The sequence below is a fragment of the Panthera uncia genome, chromosome A2 (assembly GCF_023721935.1).
Source record: "Panthera uncia isolate 11264 chromosome A2, Puncia_PCG_1.0, whole genome shotgun sequence".
In the NCBI taxonomy this organism is placed as follows: domain Eukaryota; kingdom Metazoa; phylum Chordata; class Mammalia; order Carnivora; family Felidae; genus Panthera; species Panthera uncia.
In genome coordinates this window covers 107,026,543-107,050,827 of record NC_064816.1, presented here as the reverse complement: position 1 = coordinate 107,050,827, position 24,285 = coordinate 107,026,543, and the positions used below count along the sequence as shown (strand labels likewise).

Here is a 24,285-nt window from a genome sequence, read left to right as displayed (position 1 = left end):
ATGTCAGGCTCTGTGCTGACAGCTTGGAGCCTGGAGCCTGCTTCGGATGCTGTGTCTCCCTCTCTCTCTGTTCCTCCTCTGCTCTCACTCCGTCTCTCTCTCACTCTCTCAAAAATAAATAAAGATTTAAAAAATTTTTTTAAAAAGAGTAATAAAAATAAAGCATGCATTAGCTGGTTTGACACATTTTAAAACTTATTTATAGTAATAAATTTTTGGTTCTTTATATTAAGTTGCACAGAGGGAAGAGGTCAGAAACATGGTAAAGATATAATGCTTCTGTACCATTTACTTGTATAGAAAATCCTAAAGTTTTTGTATTATAGTAAAATTTTGGTTTTTAAAAACCATTGCTTGAAGTGATTATGCTGTCTGTTGGATCCTGTTTTGGGTGTTTTAATTGCTGTATGGGTTAGTTTTCTCTTTCTTTCTTTCCTTTCTTTCTTTTCTCTTTTTCTCTCTCTCCTCTTTCTCTTCCTTCCTTCCTCTCCTTCTTTTCTCTTCCCTTCCCTTTCCTTTTTTTTGGTGGTGGTGGGGTAATAATATTTTCTGTAATAGGATTTAAAATATAAATACCACTATTCATCTTGTTACATTAAGTATGTAATTTATTTCTTTCCTTTTGATTCAGGTAAAGTGGAATAAGGCAAAATGTCCATCAAAATTCTCTAGCGCATTGTGAAATATCTATGATGTTTCATGTGAACTTGTGGACTCTGTTTCCCCATCCAAAATGGTGCTGATTACAATCAACATAGTGGTATGAAAGTCCATTCTTTCAGCTAAAGTTGAAATTTGTTCAAAAGAAATTGTTCACAATATGTTTGTTGATATCACTGGATGTTACAATTTTAGGTGAAAGATCATTCATGAAAATTGAAAGAATACTCCTTCCCCTCCTATCACTTCCTGGTAATGCATTTGGGGATTTAGATGACCAGAAATCAACTCAGGAGCAGAGAAAGAAAAACAGAGAGGAACTCTTCCTTTCCTGCTTCCCTGACATGTTTTCCTTGTAAGAGCTTGTGAAACAATTGGCTCAGATTCCACTTTTCAGGCATGGCTCAGGTATAGGAGTGTTAAGAAGATGTTAAAAAACCTGCAATCTTGAGTTGATCATTATGGATATGATACAACTTAACATTTGTTTAACATGCCTTATACCAGCTCCCACTCAAAGTTCCTAATGAATAGTAATTGCAAACCTTTTGTGTATTCTGAGGTCTTCCTCTTCAACTACCTAGTATCTGTGATGAAAAATAGTTCCACATGTTTTATAGTATGGCAACAATAATGTGAGTAGAATATTCCTCTTCCCAGCCTTCAATTCTTGAAATAAAATTTCATTTGGAAGTAAAAAGAAAATCATTAAGTCTACTAAACACTGTAAATAGTTGGCTTGCCCTATCATGTCTGTCTTCATTAAAAAAAGGGATCAAATTACATCATCTTAAAGACCTATTACTGACAAATGCTAGACTTTATCTACTTGCACTCAATTCCATTAGTCTTTGAGAAGTACTGTATAATATCTTTATTGTTAACTCTATCTATAAATTTTTTGTGTTTATTTTTGAGACAGAGACAGAGAGCGTGAGCAGGGGAGGAGCAAAGAGAGGGAGACACAGAATCCCAAGCAGGCTCCAGGCTCTGAGTTGTCAGCACAGAGCCCGACGCGGGGCTCGAACCCACGAACCGTGAGATCATGACCTGAGCTGAAGTCAGATGCTTAACCAGCTCAGCCACCCAGGTGCCCCTAATTCTATAAATAAAATATTAAATCTTGCTTTGTGATTCTTTCCAAAGGGAAGGAACTAAACAGGAATGTAAGGATAAAATACTACACTGTAGAATACTTGAACATTATTAAGTCAGTGGGTATCTCCTAATAATATCTGAACCACTTATAAAATTTGACATTGAAATTAGTAAATCAAGGTCAGTCTTCTGGGTTGCCTTTAACTGCAATTCACTGGTATGCACAATATTTTGAAATATGTCAATATAGTCCTCAAAACCAGTTAATTTCAGCCTTAAAAAGGATTTTATAAAAAGACAGTTTGTTTTAGAATCAATGCTATTAATCTACAGCTTCAGAGGAAAGGAAATTTCACAAAGAAAGTTTGTCTCTTATATACTAGAGTCTGGGAGGTTAAAGGAGGTAGGGAGATTTGCCAAGAAAACAATAAGGGACATATGGGAATACCATTTTGTTTCTTTGAGTGAGCTCAATGGAGCCAGGAAAACAGGAGCCCAGCATTAGCAGTTTAACTGAATGGTGGACCCCAAAGCATATGCACAGCTGCCAGCCCTGCTCCCTGAAGAATCCAGAAGGAAGAAGTTTGATGACAGCCCTGGAAAACAGTTCTTAGGAAGGCTGGCATCTGTGGCCCATAATGCCTACAGCCTTAAGCCTGGCAAAGATATGGCTATAGACAGGAATAAACACACTCATGAAAAACCAGTCTCTTGGTAGAAAAGAGACAAGGCATTTAAGGTGTTTGATGGTGCTTATATTACACACAATTCAGGCTGACGCCTGTATGAAAATCGTTAACAGTAGATCCACTATGACGAATTTTCTGTTGGGAGGTGGAGGATCATCAGGAAAGGTTTGGTGAGGCAATAATAACTCACTGAAAGCTATTTGTTTAGTTTAACAATCAGTGGTTTCAGCTGACACAAGGTCCAACAATTTAATTCCCTGAGACATGATTAGTTTTTGGACCATACTGACCAAATATTCAGGTATTTTTCATTATGTAAATAGAGCCTCAATATGAAAAAACTTCGGAAAAACAAAAGGAATTGGGGCAAAAGAGTTTCTGGGTTTGTTTTCCTTTTAGGAACTGGAAAAATCATGATCATAGCCTTCTGTGAGGATAATAGTAAGTTTAACAATATGTCATTATAATAATAGTAATCATTATAGGATATTAAAAAATAGTAAGTGCATAGTAATGACAAAGACTTGATACTAAATGACACTGGGGGGAAATACTATGTCAACAAATGCCCCATGGCTAAGATCACGTTTGTCACTATATTTACATCTTACTATAGATTTTCATTCAATCGATGGTGATTCTAATAGTCTTGGTATCTTTTGGTACATACATATATTTATTCAATTAGATAAGTGAAATTTCAAAAATTTTATGAGTAGCAATGTACATTTTATAACTATCACTCAAATTCTGGGTTATTTAGGTAGATATTTTTAAAATTTGGTCATATTATTCCTAACTCTAATTGTAAATTTTATTCCTTCATTAAATTCTAATTCTCCATGACTATATACTATAACAAGGATACCAGCAATTAAATTTGTCAACTCAGTCAAAGGTAGGCAACTGAATCAAAACTTCAATCAAAGAAGTTAAATTATAATATGTACATAACAGCATCATGTGGAAAAAACACCTAAACAAATGATCAGACTTCATTTGACAAGTCTGTAGGTGTGCATATTAAAGTTATTGCAATACAAAATTATAAAGGTGTAAAATACTTATGTTCTTTAAGGGAATATGATATGTGTGATTTGGACACTGTATCAAAAAGCAAAACAATGTCTTTTGCAGAGATTGAACTAGGAGGAAAGTCAACATCTGCATGAGGCATAAACCAGCAAGTATCAAATTTAATATTTTAAAGATAAAAAACAAATATAAGTTAGAATCTTTTCCCCATTATAAATGTGCTACATTTTAAATACTGAAATGAAAATATAGCAGTATAAAATGTAAGTAAATGCAAATTTTGAGCCTGGAATTTGTTTTAGGAAGCATTCTTTCACATGTCACAGTTATTTTTAAAATATCATTAGAACTTTGACTAAAAGTCTAAAGTAGGTGTCAGGGACTGAGAAAAGCTCAGCAAAGTTTAGAGGGGACAGAGATATAGATAGAGTCTGAGGGGAGATACACAATTTTTAGTCAGTATGAGCAAAATTACATATAAGTAATGAAATATGGACAGCCCAAAGCCAAGAACCAGATGGAGAGGCTGGAAATAGGCATATCCAATTACCATGGAGCAGGTTGTTAAAACTACAAACTAGAAATTGAAATATTAGCCATCAGAAAAGCAGATGGGTAAAATAAAAACCTAGAAGGAAGCAGACTGTGCAGTAGAACACCACAGGCAGGCCAACTAGGCAACAACTCCTAGTTCCTGAGCAAACAATCTGAGTAATAGGTAGGTTCACCTTTTACCTTCAGTCTAAACTGACTAATTTAAAAGTGTGCAGAAAAGTTAAAACACTTGGTATGAAAGATGATGAGAAGGTCAAGAACAAAGCAGCGTTCCATAAGAGTAAACATGTAAGCGCCAAGGTTTCTTCCTTTTTCTGATGTTTAAATATCCATTCACAGTGGATGTGCTGAGAGAATATTAGTAACATATTTGTTACTTACTTTAAGTTGAAGAATAAATTAAGAAAAGTAAGTTAAGGTGCCCTGTTATAATTAGTGACACTTATCCCTTAGGAGAATGAGAGAGAAAACGTGAATCAGGAGAGAACTTGAATGTACTCTCAAAAATACATTTGTTTGGAGATCCACAGCTGATTAGAAGGAAAAAGGATGTATAAAACTTCAGTCCTACAAAAGTTAATAATAAATCACTGAACAAACAAACAAACAAAACATACTTTTCTTTAAATCATTGAAGAGCTTTGGACAGGAAGAGATTTTAAAAGAATCAAATCCCAGGGAAGCAAATCCTTTCTAGTCTCTACTGATTTTTAAACACAATGCCTAGTATATAATCAAATATCACAAGACATGCAAAGAAGCAATAAGACTCTTAATTAAGTAAAAAATATGGTAATTGAAACATATCCACAAGTGCCTCAGATATTTGAATTACCAAATAAAGATTTTAAAATAATTATAATAGACGTGTTATACAATCTATAGGAAAGGATGATGAAGAGAAATATGTTAAAGAGGAGAATTTCAAAATAGATCTGGAAGCTATAAAAAATAAAGGGAATCTTAAAAGTGAGAAATACACTACGTGAAATGAAAAATTATTGTAATGGGGTTAATGGCAGCTTGGATACAACAGATGACAAAAACAATGAACTTAAAAATAGGTCAAGAGAAATTATCCAAATAGAAATAAGGAGAAGAGAAAAAGACTGAAGAAAATCAACAGACCCTGTAAGTCCAACGTTAAGTGTGAAATGATAAAATAAACATATAATTGTGTAGCAGTATTCTTGCACAGAGAGTCGTGACACTGAGGCTTTTTAATTTCCAGGAAGTATCTTTATTTGTGCCAGTAATGCTCAGTTGGGTTTGTACCCGAAGGACTGAGCACCGAACATCATGTGGTATAGTCTTTTATACATGTTCTATTTCTTTGTCTCCCAAAAATGGTAACAGACACAAATATGCAGTCTGATTAAGTGGCCTCAGTTTACAAGGTCATGAGGGATGTTGTCACGTAGGTGCATAGCCAGGTTACCTTGAAGGTTTTTTGTTTGTTTGTTTTCCTTTTCTCTTTCTCTCTCTCTTTTTTTTCCTCTCCTTAGGGAGGGGACCCTACCACAAGTGGACTCTAAGAATCAGATGATATAGAGAATAGGATAAAATGTTTTAAGAAATATTACCTAAAAACTCTAAATTTTATCAAAAACAGAAAGCCACTTTACACAATAAACTCAATGAACTCAAGTAGGATAAAATCAGAAAACCATCGTTAATCACAAAACTACTAAAAAAGAGATAAAAAGAGAAAAAAGATGTATTAAATCATTAAATAAAGAGGTCAATTATAAGAGTAGTACCTTTCTCATCATTAATAAAAAAAAGTAAAAAACAACACTGGAAGGATATCTTTAAACTATAAAATAATGATCAACATAAAATTCTATATCAAATGAAAATATCATTCAAAGATTAAAGGAAAAGAAAAACATTTTCTTATAAACAAAAGATGAATTTGTTGCCAATAGAACTGCAATACAAGGAATGCTGAAGGAAATTCTTTAGACTGAAAGGAAATGATACCAGATGGAAGTCTGGATCTGCCCACATGAATACAGAGCACCAGAAAGATTAAATATGCAGGCAAATAAAAAAGACATTTTATAAACTATCTTTATATTATATATGTATACACACATTCATTCATTCCCTTCCTCTCTGTGACACACACATAGACACACACAAGCACATACAAACACACCCTTTAAAAAATTTCAAATACTGAAACAACAGTAATGGTAATTTGTTGTGGAGATCTATAATATGTGTAAAAGTAAAATATCTGATAAAATAATACAGATAAGAGGAGATAAAGAGACTTACACTGTTATAAGTCTCAATAAATGTACCATTCAAGGAACACAAAGCTTATTTTTCTGACTCTAGAATTCAATTTCACATCAATTATAGACAGATATCTGCAAAAATCCCCAATTAGACACTAAGTAACACTCTTAGAAATTACATTTCACGGACACCTAGGTGGCTCAGTCAGTTGAGTGTCCAACTCTTGGTTTCAGCTCAAGTCATGATCTCAGAGTTTCATGGGTTCAAGCCCTGCACTGGGCTCTGTGCTGTTTGATATATTTTCTCCCTCTCTTCCCTTCCCCTGTTCACGCTGTCTCTCTTTCAAAAATAAATAAGTAAACTTAAAAAAAAAGAAAGAAAGTACATTTCAGGTGCTCTCACCACAAGAAAAAAAAGGGATCTGAACAGATGAATTACTGACAATGAATCAGTAATCAAAAACCTCCCCACAAACAAAAGTCCAGGACCAGATGGCTTCACAGATGAATGCTACCAAACTTTTAAATAAGAGTGAATACTTATTCATCTCAAACTATTCCCAAAAATAGAACAGAAGGAAAAACTTCTAAATTCATTCTATGGGCCCTGCATTACACAGATATCAAAACCAAACAAAGACACTACAAAAAAAAAGAAAACTACAGGTCCATACCTCTGATGAACATTAATGTAAAAACCCTCAACAAAACATTAAGAAGAAAATTAAATAATACATTAAAAAATTATTCACGATGGTGGTCAAGTAGAATTTATTCCAGGGATGCAAGAGTGGTTCAGTATTTGCACATCAGTCAACATGATACATCAACTTAGAAAAGATAAAAACCTTATAATCATTTCAAGAGATGAAGAAAAAGCATTTGACAAAATATGACATATATTCATGATAAAAACTCTCAAAAGAGTAGGTTAAAGGGAACATACTGCAACATAATAAAGGTTATATATGTAAAACCCACTAACATCATAATGGTGAAAACTGAGAGCTTTTCCTCTAAGATTAGGAACAAGACAAGAATGTCCACTCCAACAACTTTTATTCAACATACTACTGAAACTCCTAGCCAAAGAAATCATCCAAGAAATAAAAGGAATCCAAATTGGTAAGAAAGAAATAAAATCTTTACTCTTTGCAGATGACATGATATACTGCATTAAAAAGAAACCCTAAAGACTCCACCAAAAAATTATTAGAACTGATAAATTAATTCAGTAAAGTTGAAGGACACAAAGTTAATATACATAAATCTCTTGCATTTATATATAGTAATAATTAACTAGAGAAATTAGGGGAAAAAAATCCCATTTACAATTGCACCAAAAAGAATAATATACCTAGCAATAAACTTAACCAAGCATGTAAAAGACTTGTACCCTGAAAACTATAAAACATTGAGGAAAGAAATTGAAGAGGACACAAATGTAAAGATATTTCATGATCATGAAATATAAGGATTAGTACTGTTAAAATGTCCATACTACCTACCCAAAGCAATCTACAGATTCAGTGCAATTCTTGTCAATTTACAAACAGTGGTTTTCACAGAACTAGAACAAATAATACTAAAATTTGCATGGAACCAGAAAAGACTCTGATTAGCCAAAGAAAACTTGAGAAAGAACAAAACTAGAGATGTCCCAATGCCAGATTTTAAGATATACTACAAAGCTGTAGTAATCAAAACAGTATAGTACTGGCACAAAAGTAGACATACAGATCAGCAGAACAGAAAAGAGAGCCCAGAAATAAACTCATGTTTATATGATCAGTTACTCTACTGCAAAGGAGGCAACAATATACAATGTGGAAAAGAGAGTCTCTTCATTAAACAGTGATGGGAAAACTGGACAAGTGATACACAAAAGAATGAAACTGGACCACTTTCTTACACCATGCACAAAAATGAACTCAAAATGGATTAAAGACCTAAATATGAGACCTGAAATCACAAAATTCCTAGAAGATAACATAGGCAGTAATTTCTTTGACATCAGCCTTACCAACATTATTCTAAGGTATGTCTCCTTAAGCAATGGAAACAAAAGCAAAAATAAACTATTGAGACTACACCAAGTAAAAAACTTATGCACAGTAAAGGAAACCATCAACCTAATTACAAGGCAACCTACTGAGTGGAAGAAGATATTTTCAAATGATATATCTGATAAGGGGTTAACATCCACAATACATAAAGACCTTATAAAACTCAATACCCAAAAACCAATACTCCAATTAAAAATAGGCAGAAGAAGAGCACCTGGGTGGCTCAGTCAGTTAGGCGACCGACCTTGGCTCAGGTCCTGATCTTGCAGTTCGTGGGTTCGAGCCCCACATCGGGCTCTGTGCTGAGAGCTCAGAGCCTGGAGCCTGCTGCCTGCTTTGAATTCTGTGTGTGTGTGTGTGTGTGCCTCCCCCCTCTCCCGCTCGTACTCTGCAGATCTCTCTCAAAACTAAATGAACCATTAAAAATTAAAAAAAAAATACATAAATAAAAATGGGCAGAAGACCTGATTAGACATTTTCCAAAGAAGACATATGGCCAACAGACACATGAAAAGATGCTCAACATCACAAATCATCAGGGAAAATCAAAACCACAATAAGATATCACCTTACACCTGTTAGAATGGCTAGAATCAAAAAGAAGTAACAAATGTTGATGAAGATGTTGAGAAAAAGGAACCCTTGTGCTTTGCTGGTGGGAATATTAATTGGTATAGCCAATATGGAAATCATTATGAAGGTTCCTCAAAAAATTAAAAATAGAAATGTCATATGATCCACTAATTCCACTACTGGATATTTACACAAAGAAAACAAAAACACTAATTCGAAAAAATATGTTCACCTCCATGATTATTTTAGCATTATTTACAATAGCCACGATCTGGAAGCAACCCAAATGTCCAGTGATAGATGAAAGGATAAAGACTATTATCTATCTATCTATCTATCCACACACACACATATATATATATATAGGTGCAATTGGGATATTACTCAGCCATTAAAAAGAAAGAGATCTTGCCATTTGTGACAACATGGATGGATCTAGAGGGTATCATTGCTAAGTGAAATAAGTCAGACAGAGAAAGACAAATACAATAAGATTTTACTTACATGTAGAATGTTAAAAACAAAACAAAACAAAACAAAAAAACCAATCAACAAACACAAAATGAGATTCTTAAATACAGAGAATCCCAGAGGGGAAGTGGGTCGGAGGGTGGGTGAAATAGATAGAGGGGAATATAAGGTACAAACGTCCAGTTATAAAAAAAAATTAGTAATGGAGATGAAAAGTACAGCATAGGGAATATAGTCAATCATATTATAATAATGTGATTCAGTGAGAGCAGATGAATACACTTACAATTGTTGAATAATGTATAGAATTTTTGAATCAGGACAATGTACAGCTGAAACTAATTATAACATTTTATGTTAATTATTCTTCAATCAAAAAGGAAAAACAGGTAATTAGACAAGGAAATGGACATATTAATTAGCTTGGTTTGTAGTACAAACTTTACTAAGAACATGTATATCAAGTGTTCATGTTCTTAAATATAAACAATTTTTATTAGAAATAATAATAAGAAAGAAAGAAATTTATAGCACTCAGTGCCCATATTGGAAAAGAAAGGTCAAAATCTTGGGAAAATAGGTAAAGAAAATCTCAATTAAAATGGAGTTGGGAAGCCCTGAAAGAGGTGCTCTCACACACTACCACTAGCCCTAAGAAGCATACCTCACATTCCCAAAAGAAGGCTTATTTTACATATCCCAGCAGGAGGAAGGATTTTTCCTTGCCTCATAGCAGCCCAGCCAATAAAAACTCAGCGAAAAGCCCCTCCCAGCTTCCTCCTTTCCCCTATAAAAGCAAGCCTCTATCTTCTGTTCTCTGGATTTGCTCCTAGTTCACAGTAGTTTAACTGTCTCACATTGCAATTCCTTTGCTATTCCTGAATAAGTGAATTTTGCTGAGAAAATAAGTGGCTCTTTTGTTTTTTAAAGTCAACAATGTCAGGTCTATGACCTCAGCTTCTCCCTTAAAAAACTAAAATAAACAAAAATAAAGAGAAAACGAAACCCAATGTAAAAAGAAAAGAGAAAAATAATGATGATGAAATCAATGAAATAGAAAACAGAAAAAAAAGAGTAATAATTAAACCAAAGGTTGGTTCTTTGAGATAAATAAAACTGGTAAACTTCCAGCTAGGTTAATCAGGAAAGAAAAAAAGAAGACAAAAATTACCAGTCTCCGGAACAAAAGAGTTGACAAAATTATAGATTATACAGATAAAATATAATAATTACTTTGGAGAATAGTTTGCCATTTTCTCATAAATTGACATAAACATTTAAACTATAATTCAGTTATTTCTCTCCCAGGCATTTATCTATGAGAAATAAAAACATATGTCCAAAAACAGACTTGGAAAAGTATCTTCATAGCAGCTTTATTCATAGTACTCCAGAACTGAGATGAATCAACAAATTGTATAATATTCATAAAATAGAATACTATTCAGCAATAAAAGTTAACAAGCTAAACAATATATGGAATAGCATGGATGTATCTCAAAAATATATAAACGAATGTTCGACGCAGAGAAGTGTACACACAGTATACCACCGCCTTATATATAAAGCTCCACAATAGGAATAATTAGGCAGCTATGAGAAAAAGCAGATCAGTGTTTGCCTGTACTGGGGAGCAACTACCAAGGCATGAGGAAACTTCCTGATTTAAATATTTTCTAACTTGTGGTGGTAGCAAGGTATAGACATTTGTAAAAAGACTTCATATCCTTGAAAATCAGTACATTCTATTCAATGTACTTTCTATTTTGATTAAAAACTAAATCATATTATCTATTTCTAAAATCAATGATTACTAAACAGCTCACAATCATATGTGGTGAGAATATTAAAGAAGGAATCTATTTTGAATTTTTAGTCGCTGTTTGTGGTAAGCATAATTCCCCCAAAAGATTTCCATGCCCTAATCCCCAGAATCTTTGAATGTTAACATTAAATGACAAAAGAAAACATAGAAATGATTATGATTAAAGACTTTGTGTTGGAAAGGGCACCCAGCACTGTATAGGTGGTCCCAGTCAAATCATACACATTCTTAAAAGGTGAGAACCTTTCTCAGCTGTGGTCAGACAGAAATGCAATGAGAGAAAAATGACAGCTTGAGAAGGGTTCTATGCATTCTTGCTGGCTCTGAGATGTAAGGACTATGTGAAAAGAACAGAGAGAGGCCTCTAGGGACTAAAGGTAGCCCCCAGCTGACAGCTAGCCAGAAAAGAGAGACGTCAGTCCTACAACCACATGGAAATGAGTTCTGCCAACATCTGATTATGCAAGGTAACTGTACAGGTCTCACTGGGTGAAAATAAAGGTGTCATCAGGGCTGCAATGTGACCTGTATACTTCTTCTGACCTCCATGGCAGAAAATAATAAATTTTGGTTGGCTTGAGTCACTAAATCTGTGGTAATTTGTTACAGTAGTAATAGAAACCAACATCCTGCTGTATCAAATGAACTAAATTATAAAAAGGAAACAGCTTTATTTTACTCCCAGTACTGACAAGTCTTTAGTCTATCTGATATAGTCCACAGCTTCTCAGCTACAGAAACAGTTTCATCTTTAGATATTAAAAAGTCCAGTTCAGCCTAAGTAAACTCTTTAGTGTCACATCACATGCAAAGCTCTCCTCCACTGACCTGCTGACCCACAGAACTGGGGACCAGTAGTGGGCAAACGTGGTGCGTCTGTGTGTGCTGAAGGAGGAGGCCCCACTACGTTCACACCTAGCTTATGGCTCCTCCAGCTCTGGAGGGTGGGAGAATAAAAGGATAAAAGCTTTGAATTAGCAGAGCACTTTGGAGATCTCTTTTGGCTTTTGGAATGCCCTCTGTCATGGCAGGAATCCAAATGCTTGTCCCTCTTTCAATGGGAACATTCACAGGTTCCTCAGAGTTATTGTCAGTGAGCTCCAATCTGCAAGGTTCACCGATGTAGGCAATGAACTCACCAGCAAGCCTCATCAGCTCTTCTTCACATTTTTAGTTACAATCACTGGGCAATACAGTGAGGGAGGGAGGAGATCTTCCCTGGAAGGCAGACTTTGGTGAGATATGGCTTTCATCCAAAGTGTCCACTGCCCCACAAATGGGGAAAAAATAACCACCACCACCACCACCACAAAAACAAAAACAAAACAAAACACCTTGCTCCACCAACAGTGCCAAGTTTCACTGTTCACCCCTCTCTCTTCAACCTGCCCACATGGCAGTTTCAGCCAGCTCTCCACTTCGTATTCTCCAGGAGACAAATTTAGGCATTCTTCTATCTTTACCCAGCTCCCAAACTCCTGATACCTATGCCAGGCCCTCTTGTGAACTTCTTCATACCCTATCCTGGTAGTAGTGTAGAGACATCCTACAAAGTTTTGTAATTCAACATGCATCAAGCTATGGACTGAAAAGCCACTCATCCCCCTTGCAGACATAAATGATTTCCTTAGACTTCTTCCCCACCTCTTACACATTTGGCTTAGGCTGGGGGGAAGCACAGGAAGGGAACAGAGCGTAAGAGTCAAAATATTTATAGTCCATTTGAAGAATCTTCCATTAACCACATCTCTGTTATCTCACTTTTTGTTATATAAACTGGATTAGATGAGATAATTGCAGGCCTATTTAGCTATATTTTAATAAATTCATTGAAATGGTGTCTATTGCATGTAATAAATAATCATTGTCCTCAGCTTGGGAACTTGGTCGAAATTAGAGTCAACACAAATATTGCATTCTATACTTTACTTGTTGTACCATTTCAGTATGGAGAGTATACTTTTTAAGAAAGGCCAAACTGGTGGCAAAATGTATTTGAAGTGGCAATGCAACTTTCTTTATCTATAATCAGTATACAATGTAGTCGCTACCCTTATTCCTGAAGCTATTAGAAATACACTTTTAGTTTTCATTGCTACCTTCATATGCACATATGTGAGTATGCTGTATAACATGTGGGTGTGTACATTCCATCATTTTGCCTATGACTATCTCTCTAACATCAACTTCTGCGAGGACCTTGGCAGATAATTCAGATGTAGACACATGGCCATCTTGCAGTTTAGTTTCTTAAACATGTCAAAACTTACTTACTCCACCCTACAAGAAAGATTTTGTATTTGCTTTTTTCTTTGTATGGAATACTCCTTTCCCATGTATCTACGTGATTCTTCCCTATTTCATTCAGCAAAGATTTCTCCCTATCAGTAAGGTATTCCTGAAAACCCAAGTTAGCAGAGCCCTCCCTCAGGTTCCCTCTAAAACTCTTTCATGCTTTATTTTTTATCCATAGCATATATCTTCAGCTGAACTTGTATCATTGGGTATTTGTTTATTTATCCTTGCTCTCCCTGATAGCACCTAATTTCCTTGTCTTGGTATTTTCAGTATTTACAGTAGTTCCTAGCATGTAATAGATGCTTAGAATATGTATTTATTTTATACATTTATATTATAACTAGTAATTAAAATCAGCAACTTTCAGTCAGATGCAGCTGACTTACACAAAGTATCATCATGGAGTTGCATTAAAGTTCAGTTTAGCTAATATATATAAACAATTTGAGTCAGCAAAATCCACGATTAGATACATGGTAAGCAAAATACAGAGTATCAAACCCAAAAAGAAGACATTAAAAGTAATCAGAGGGAAAAAAGACATATATTTACAAGAATTCCAACTGATTGGCAATTGATATTTTCCATGTCAAAACTGGAAACCGAAAGAGCATGAAGGATCTTCAAAGCGCTGAGAGAAACAGTCAACCCTGAACTGCTTTCAAGAATGAGGGCAAAAAGATACAATAGCTAAACAAAAACTGAGAAACCATCACTAAAGAAACTTCTAAAAAATGTACTGGAATAAAGAAAACAATCCCAGAATGGGGATTTCAGATACAAAGATAAATGGTGAAAAAGGAAAAGTATCACTATGTGAACAAGTATAAAGAAACACTAATGTTTTGGGGTGCCTGCTGGCTCAGTTCATTAAGTGTCCAACTCTTGGTTTCGGCTCAGGTCATGACCTCACGGTTCAAGAGTTCGACCCCCATGTTAGGCTCTGTGCTGGAGCGTGCCTGGGATTCTCTTTTCTCTCCTCTCTCTCTCCACCCTCCCCCTCTCAAAATAAATAAACTTTAAAAAAAGAAACACTAATGGTTTAGAACAGTATAATGTCTCATTAGTGATATCATTTTTTTTAAACCTGAAATACTGAACTATAACAGCTTATAAAGTTAGGACAGGATAATTGTCTTTAAGACATTCTAAAATACTTGTATTGATAGGAGAAGGAAGAGAGTGATTAAGTTTATGATCCATAAAATTGGTTAAATTTTAAAACACAATTCATAGATATGTGTATTTTTTTAAAAATTAGAGGTAATATAGAATGAGAAAAAAACTTTCAATTGAAAAAAAGCAATGGGTAAGCGAAGGAAAGGGGACACACAAATAATAGGAAAAAACAAAATATAATGATAGAAATAAATACATTTGCGTATGCTACTAATCATGTTAAATAAAAATGAGTTGACTTGCCCAGTTAAAATATACAGTCAGATTAGAAAACAAAATCCAGACATGAGCTATTTATAGGAAAGACAGTAATTGATGAACGAAGCAAATGCTAGGGGGAAAAAAAGCTAGCAGTGCAGTATTAGTATCATTCAAGTCTAAGTGAGAGCAAAGAACCTTACTTGAGATAATTATTTAATATCAATAAAAGGTTTAAGAAGGATATAACAGTATTAACTTGTCTATATCTATATAGAGACAACTAAAAGGTAACACCATACTGACGAGATTGGCAAACATTCAAAAATCTGAAAATGTCAAATGTAGATAAGAGTGGGGGACCTGAAATTGGCAGAGTAACTATTTGTTTTCTATGTGTTGTCTCTTTTTGTTCCTCGATTCCTCTATTACTGATTTCTTTTAAGTAGGTACTCTATAATGCACCATTTTAATTTCCTTGCCATTTCTTTTATATATGTTCTTTTATATTCTTTAATATATTTTTTTTAACATTTATTTATTTTTGAGAGAGAGAGAGACAGAGCATGAACGGGGGAGGGTCACAGAGAGAGGGAGACACAGAATCCGAAACAGGCTCCAGGCTCTGAGCTGTCAGCACAGAGCCCGACGCGGGGCTCGAACCCACGGACCGTGAGATCATGACCTGACCCGAAGTCGGACGCTCAACCGACCGAGCCACCCAGGCGCCCCTCTTTAATATATTTTTCAGTTGTTTTCTTACTGGTTGCCCAGTGGATTATAATTAACATTTAACAAACTAGTTCAGACATGAACTAAATTTCAATAGTATCAAAAAACTCTGTTTTGCTGTTTTATAGCTCCATGTCTCATGCTCTCCTTTGGGCTGATATTATCACACCAATTTCATCTTTATACACTGTATGCCCACCAACACAGATCCATGGTTATTGTTCTATGCAGTTGTCTTTTAAATCTGAGAAAAGAAAGAGTTACAAACAAAAAATACAAATATACTATAGTTTATATTTATTTACATACATACTTTTACTGGTGTTCTTTATTTATTCATGCTGATTCATCTGTTTCCTTGCATGTCTCATAATTTTATGTTGAAAACTGGACATTTTAAACAATGTAATGTGGCAATTCTGGAAATCAAATTTTCATCCCTCCCCAGGGCTTGTCACTGTTTTTTTTTTTTTTTAGACTTATTTTCTTTATTGAATTAAAGAATTAGTGTGTATAAAATATCAATGTATACACAGATTATATGTCGCTGTTGTTTTGTTTATTGCCTTTTCTGAGTTAATTCTATAAAATCTATATTCTATGTTGAGTGTGGTACTTTAGTTTCTGCTTGGTTAATTTAGTGGTCAGTAAATGATTGGACAAAAATTTCCTTAAATGCTTGCAAATGAATGGTCTCCAGCCTTTTTCAAGGGGCTGGATGTGTGTATGTGTGTGTGTTTGGGTGTCGAACATATTTTCAATATCCAACCAGGCAGTTGATAATTTCACCTTGGCCTTCACTTCCTCTTTAAGCAGAGCCTGAAAAGTCAGCCTGAAAAATGAGAGCTTAGGGCCTTGTCAGATCTTTCCTGCGTATGAACATAGTCCTATCATGCATGTGGCTTTCTGGACTCATGGTATTTGATGGGGCTTTTCATAGCTCTTAGCACATCTCCTTCCCCAGTTTTTCCTTTGAAGCTTTTGGTTACTCTATCATATTCTCCACTGTTATCTACCACTTCAGGTAGCCATGAAGTTATTAACCAATTGCCTTTAATTTTTCAACAACTGTTTCTAGGGAAAAGGCTTCTCATGTCAGTTGAACTCCAAGTCTAATCAGATAAAGACGGTCTTGCAAGTAGAGTCTGGTACTGAAGCACCCAACAGGCCCAATAATGACAATTCTCAGGGAATGAGGCTTTGAAGAAGCTCCCATTCTGCACCCTCTGGAGACTGCCAAGTTACTGGTTTTCACTGAAAAATGCAGGCTGTTATTTGTTAAGGCTACTGTGGAGCTAGAAAGAGTAAGATGAGAATAGGGTGAATTAAACCACCACAAAGCTCACTGTTCTTACCAAGATTCAGCTGGTTTTGTTTTGAATACATGCTTCCTGAGTTGTTGCAAACTTTTGGTTGCTTTCCAGAGTTCTTCAAAAATTTATCCTGACAAATTCTGCCAGTTCTATCATTGACTTTATCAAATTCTGCCAGTTTTCAGAGGTTTAAACTGCCAATTTTTGCTGATGTCACTGTGGCAAATAACTTTGGAATTCAACTTTGCATTTCTTACTGAAATTAACTATGTTTCTAGCGTAGGAGCTTGCCATTTTACTCTTTGTAATGCCATAGTGAAATAGCAGGCATGTTAAAGACTATTCATAGCAGCATTACTCAAATGAGCAAAAACCTGGAAATTAAAAAGTCCAACAGAATAAACAAATTATGATGTACAAAGGAATACTTCTTTACAATGAAAATGAATGAATCACAGCTAAATAAATTCATATGGAGAAATCCTTATAACATGATTTTAAGTGGAGGGAAAGAAATCTGAGGAATACATTTAATTATAATTATTGTAATTATAATTAATTATAATTAATACATTTAATTACTGAGAGAACTTTAACAGTGTGACTAAAGTATTTTTTTTAAGTTGAACAGTTCATAGGTATATAGTTTACCATTATGGTTTGTAAGTTATTGATGTAATTTGTCTTTTTGTAGGTTTTAAATATTTTATAATAATAAAACGAGTATATAGACTATTTGAAAAAGATGTCTTTAACCTATTTTTTCTTTCTGTATTTGTGTTATTTCCATAAGAAATTCCTTATAGGGTACTTGAACAGAGGGTCAGGAGATGTACGGGTTTGCCATTTACTAAACTGTGTACAGGATCCAAAAACTTACCAATATCCTATTATCCTAATATTACCAATATCCTATTGGTGATACTTCCATCAAAGGTCATTATGAGAATTATGACAAATTACATGTAAACTGCCCAGCCTGGAGCAGGTACTCAATGAATAGCAGGTCTTATTAGCAACAAGACATCACAATATCCATTTAAACATTAAAGAAATCCATTCATCATTCAGACTACCAGGGGGTTTCTTTGACAAAAATTTCCAGATAACTAAAGCAATTTTCATTTATTTAATTTAATTTATTTTAAGGAGAGAGAGTGTGCAAGCTAGGAGAGGGACGAAGGGAGAGAGAGAATCTTAAGCAGGCTCCATGTTCAGTATGGACACAACATGGGGCTCCAACCCACGACCCTGGGATCATGACCTGAGCCTAAATCAAGAGTCAGATGCTTAACCAACTGAGCCACCCAGAAGCCCCAACAATTTTTACTTTTTATGATGATATTATAGCATTGCCAAAATAGCATCAAAATTCATCCTCATAGTAAAGCTTGATGTGTGTTCAATCATTTCTTTCCAGCTTTACTGAGGTATAATTGACAAAATTTATATGTACTTAAGGTATGCATCATGATATTTTACACCATTCTTTGAACCAAGTAATGAACTGTTTATAACTTGAAAAAATACTTATTTTTAAAAGATACATCTATTTCTAGACATAATTTCTTAAATGTGCTATAGAACAATAAAACCATTTTCAGGTAAGTATTCTTCCAATTACAGTTCCCAATACACCTAACATTTCAGCATTTTCAGAATATTTGTGTTCCTTTGTACTACAATCTCAGAAAGGACCAACTTGGGCATCTCTAGATTCCAGAAATTTCCATTTGTGTGCGTGTGTTTTACACATATAGATATGCATGTATATCTTGTTAAAAACTTGGAAAACTTGAAAGTGCCCATTCTTTGTAAATACACCAATTTACTGCTATAGTTTGCCACACATGGTCTGTTCAAGCATCAAAATGAAACCCACTTTCTGTGCCTTTTTCATTCCCTTAATTCTTTCAGTCCATCAGTACCCTCAGGTGAATAATGGACAGAACCTGTCAACAGTAAGGGGTATCACAATAAGTTCAGCATCAAGCAAATAGTCCAGGTAATCAAATCTGTCCTCAGCATTTTCCTTTCTCATACATACTTCTTATCTCCTGGGTCCCCATTCTCTATGAGTTTAGTCACCTAACCTCCAGCTGTCTCCCACCTCTCAGTTCAGTACTCCATCCAGGCCCACCCTATTTGAAATAAAGCTCTTAATTATTCTCTGTTTTCCAAGCAAAATTAGTGCAGTCTCACAAAATAGAGCATTATGATGTGCCGGTTTTGTTTCAGTGAGTTATTGATTTACTAGTAGAACATAGGAGAACTGAATGCAGATGCTGAAAACCAAAAAATTAACTCTGAAGTTTTCTTATCAGAGGCTAACTTACCAGTGTCCTCAAATAAGCTTCTCTGTTCTCTTCACAGATTGGAATGAAGTGACTCCACAGCCAGGAGTGTCAACTGCACTGGCCAGCAAGTGTACCAGCCCTGTCATACTGGAGGCTGAGACAGGTGGACACTGAGTGACATTTCTGCTTAGCTAGAGGTCCTCAAACATGGTTCTCTACCTCAGTTCTTCACTGTGGCTACAAATCATTTGTAACTGCTACCTTTCCCACATGGCATTACCACAGGCCTCCTAAAATTATTACCAATCAGGAGGTTCAGTCTCTTGACCTGTCAGCAGTAGTGCCTTTGTTATAGTCCTGTCTTGGACTTTTACTTTGGGCTTAACAATCAGAAAGATAAATGAGCTGCAGTATCTCAAATATTCATCAAAATAAGTTGAAATCAATTTTAGAATATCTATTATTTGATGTGCCATAGTATGTATATTTGAGAATCAAATCTAATTTTCATTTGCAAACAGCACCACGTACAACATTCAACATTATAAATTCCACCCTGATGATTTTGCAGAACAAGAAACTGAAGCCCAAAGAAGTTAAATGATTTGCCACCAATGACAGAGGATTTAAGTGGCAGACCTTAGACCAAGATTTCTTGATCTTTAGGCTGGCTCTTATTCTCTCATCTTTTCTCCTCTATTTTTTTTAACCACACCTGCTAATTTCTCAACCAAGGGGGAAGAAAGCATTTGTACAAATCTTTGTTCTTAATATAAATAGCCAGTGTTGGTACAGCTGGTGGTCACCATGTCCATGCTATATGTTATTGACACTTTGTTTGTAATTGGCTATTTTAAATGACTACCTCCTAAAAAAGAGAAATAGGTTTCTGTTAAACACTCTTCACATGTACATTTGGCAATTCTGTATTTCCTAAGGCTACTAACAATGATGATTTTGAGTGTAATATGCAGGCATTATGCTTGAAAATTATTGATTAAACTCCCACAGAATCAAACAATTAGAAATTGTGCATGCTAACATAATCATTTTCTTTGTTGTTAAATGGGTCTGCGACAGCATTGTCTTCTAAAAATTATAGTACTATGCCTTAGCTGTTGTATGTTTTTTGAATTCCTTTGAAAATAAGACCTTCAAATATTATTTTTTTTTAATGTCAATTTAGTCCAATGCTACAAGTGACATACTCAAACAGGAAGAATTATTGTTAAAGTGCTACTGGGAGACAGCCAAAACATCTCCGTAAGGCTGATTCCTTTCCTCTTTGCAATAGCTCATGACCAAAGGTAAAGACTGAGTAGTATGCACCACATTACTGGCCCCATAAATCCCCTAAGACGAGCAATCAATGTTCTGATGCTAATCATGTCAACTACACATAAAGCTTCTTAAGACTTCTTAAAGAGTTACAGCAAAGACTTCTGGGAAGATAATGCATGGTAAAGTGTACCTTCCTATCCTCCTTTTTTTAACACAAGTGGAACAGTCAGGTGTAAGTGAATAAAGATTCATTAGATAAAAAGAAAAATACTCCTAATTAGATTTTAGATAAACACAGTTTGTGGTGCCTATATTGTTCACATCATATTTCCCCTAATCCCTATAATTGCTAAAAATACCAAATCAAATACCACTCAGATTTCCTTACAAAGTGTGTGAACTAGTGCATTAAAAAGCCAGGTTAGCACCAACAAAGTTTATAGGGGCAACTGCATTCAAGACGCACATGGCATACCTTTAAATAGCACTGTTAAAATACCAAATAAAATGTCAAAATCTGTCAGGTCTCTGGCTTTTATAAATTGTTTAGACTGGGAAACATTGGGGTTTGGACATTGTTCTTTTCATGTGATGTAGAAAAGAAGAGACCGTAAAAAGAAAAGAACAATAAAGCGTAGATCATTTTTGAAGTTCTTTCATGGAAAAACATACTCTGGATCATTACCCTTTTAATCAACAATTTCCTTCTTCCTCCCAATCCTTCCCGTCTGGTATTTACCTTTCTCCCCCTTCCCTCCCCTCTCTCTGGGTGGTATTCTGAGCTTATACAGAGTATTCAGTAATCATATTTTAAAAATTGCTTCAAAAGAGAATCCCAGGAGGGCACGACAGACATGTATACACTGGGTATTTTTAACCTGGACCATAGCTTTACTCACCATGTCTATGCTCTTAAAAACACACCAGAGTGCCCTGACCACAGTTTCCCCAAGGAGAGGAAGGCCATCTGAGCAGGACCAGCTACTACCTACCTACAGACTAGTTATTATCACACCTTAGTGGCCATCTTTCTGCCCTCTTCCCTCTGCCCCTTTTCTTTTATTACCACACCACACTCCCCACAATTCCCAAACAACAACATCAGTGTTTCAGCTTCTTCTCTGGATTTCCCACACTTAATGCAACCCAGACCTCACCTTCAGCTCTCCTGAGGCCACTTTGGAAGCCAGCTCGATGACACAGCCAACAGCCATGCGTGCAGCACCGGACGAGTGCAGCTCATTCCAAATGGTGTCACTGTCCACCTGAGCAAACAGTCAGCACAGCCCGAAGAAACGAGAGAGGGAAAATGAGAAGGACAAGGAATAGATGAAAAAGGGAGGGAGGGGGAGGGAAGAAGAGGAGAAGGGAAAAGAGAGAGAAAGCAAATTTGTGAGGAAGGGCTGGCAGGCTAACAACCTATGTACAATAACATTAGTCTTCCACCCTGGCCAGCTGAAAAGACCTTCTGGACATGGCTTTGCTTATACTTTTTCTCTATACTGACTTCTCCAATGGAAACACATTCCTGCCATGCCTCACTGCCATTCCCTGTTTAGATTTCTCATTACAAACAGCATTACATAGGCCGGATCTGGCGTAGTTACAGGCCTGCTAGAAACCAGGCCCCAGTAGTAGATAGAGTAAAAGCTAAGAACACTTAGCTATACATAAAAATCGGATTTGCAAGTGCTAGCGGGGGAAAATTCAAATACCTTTCTGGCTGCAGGTTTACAGGGAGCCAAAGACAATTATTAGGCAGGTAGCAGTAGCAGTCAGTGAGTAGGAAGTAGCAACCACAGTTCAGGTTCTCCAACTAAATGGAAGGAGTGTGTGGTCCTCACACTTAAAACATTCACAATATTCAACTGCAAGGAACAATTTGGTTTTCAAAGTAGAAGCTTAAAATTTCTAACATTTATTACAGTTTGGCAGCTGGTCTTCATGCAGATTGGTATTATTAAAATTGGAGAGGCCATTAAAATACATGGTTGCTTCTGTAAGAGAACATTCTTATGAAGACAAAGTATGAACTGATATTTTTGATTTACCTTTATCAAATACTGTTTACTCTTTTTCATGCATCCAATAAGATAACATATAACAAGGACAAGAAAAGTACAATAACAGTGGTTTATAAAGATATATATATGTTACATATATTTATGTGTAAAATATTTCTTAATATATGTAAAAAAAAAAAACCGAATGGTAGAGGTCTTTAAAGTTACAACACATAAATTACTTCAAGCACCAGGAAATGTAATAAAAAATTTGTGACTGTGCAAGTAGAAAGACTTTTTGAATTGGTCAAAGAAGGGAAATCCCACACAAAATAAAGATATTTTTAAAAGAATTAAAGAGACCTAATGACGTGGAACAAATACAATAAATAACAATTACACATATTCACAATGCATTAAGCAGTTTCCTAAGCATTTTAACATGCCTTTTCTCATGAGATCCTTACCAACTTAAATTGTCAAGATCAATGAATAAATAAATAATAAGTGAGAACCATAAATAAATACATAAATAAATAGAAAAATTAGGATCTTTTCAACAACAGCAGAGTGGTGGTGAAGAGAGGTTTCTGAATCAAACTGTCACAGTGAGGTTATGGCTACCGCTAAAACCTGAATGACAGTGGGCAACTAATTAACATCTCTGCACTTTGGTTCCCTTACCTGTGACACACCAACTTTTTAAAGTACCATCCACATATGATTTTGGTGAGGATTAAATGAGTAAGTGATAAGCAAATGTTAGGTACTACTATTTAGGCTACTATTAAACCCATTTAAAATGCCTTACACATAGTACCAGCCTAATAAGTGTTTATTGAACGAGCACACCATGGCTTAGAGAAGCTACTCAGCTGACCCAAAACCTTCACACAGACCCCTGACTCTGACATCACCTGTCTTTCTACTACACTCCTGAAATAACTCTTGCTTTCTAAGAACATCAAGCCTTCGTCATAGTCGACATCATCATGGTAAACACTACCAGCTAAAAAGTGAAAGAATCATCAAATGGACATGGGAACCAAATCATTTGCCCTCCAAACCAAAAGCTTTATTTTTACTGAACAATGTAAACACTTATCTGAGCTTCATATAAACATATCCTTGAGGAAGACAGTTGTTCAAGTTTAAAATGAAAACCAACATTTACATTGTGCTGCATCATTTTTAGTCAGTATTACAGAGCTACAGGTGCCATAGTAAGTCCTCATTAATCAGAGTTAAAGTTGGGGCACGTGGGTGGCTTAGCCAGTTAAACGTCCACTCTGAATTTTGGCTCAGGTCATGATCTAACATTTTGAGCCCTGTGTTGGGCTCTGTGCTGGTATTGTGGAGCCTGACTGGGATTCCCTCTCTGTCCCTCCCCTGCGTGCATGCTCTCTCTCTCCCTCTCTCCTTCCCTCTCCCTCTCCCTCTCACTCTCTCTCTCTCTTCCCCAAAATAAATAAATATTTAAAAGCCAAATTTAAAATTATTGTAAAAGCAAGCAAACATAAAACATATCAATAAATCCCAAAGACTTGGGGCGCCTGGGTGGCTCAGCTGGTTAAGCAACTGACTTCGGCTCAAGTCATGATCTCACAGTTAGTGAGTTTGAGTCCCGCGTCGGGCTCTGTGCTGACAGGTCAGAGCCTGGAGCCTACTTAGGATTCTGGCTCTCCCCCTCTCTCTGCCCCTCCCCTGCTCATGCTCTGTGTCTCTGTTTCTCAATAATAAATAAATGTTAAAAAAAAATTAAAAAT

At 35.6% G+C, this 24,285-nt stretch overlaps 1 protein-coding gene across 1 annotated transcript in view; it reads right to left on the bottom strand.

Annotated features, from left to right (window-relative positions):
- Positions 1-24,285, bottom strand: part of HDAC9 (histone deacetylase 9) — a 903,132-nt gene that overhangs the window by 182,586 nt on the left and 696,261 nt on the right. Inside the window, exon 19 of the mRNA XM_049642883.1 lies at positions 21,674-21,781. Coding sequence (XP_049498840.1) covers positions 21,674-21,781 — 108 coding nt within the window. The remainder of the gene's footprint in view (positions 1-21,673; positions 21,782-24,285) is intronic.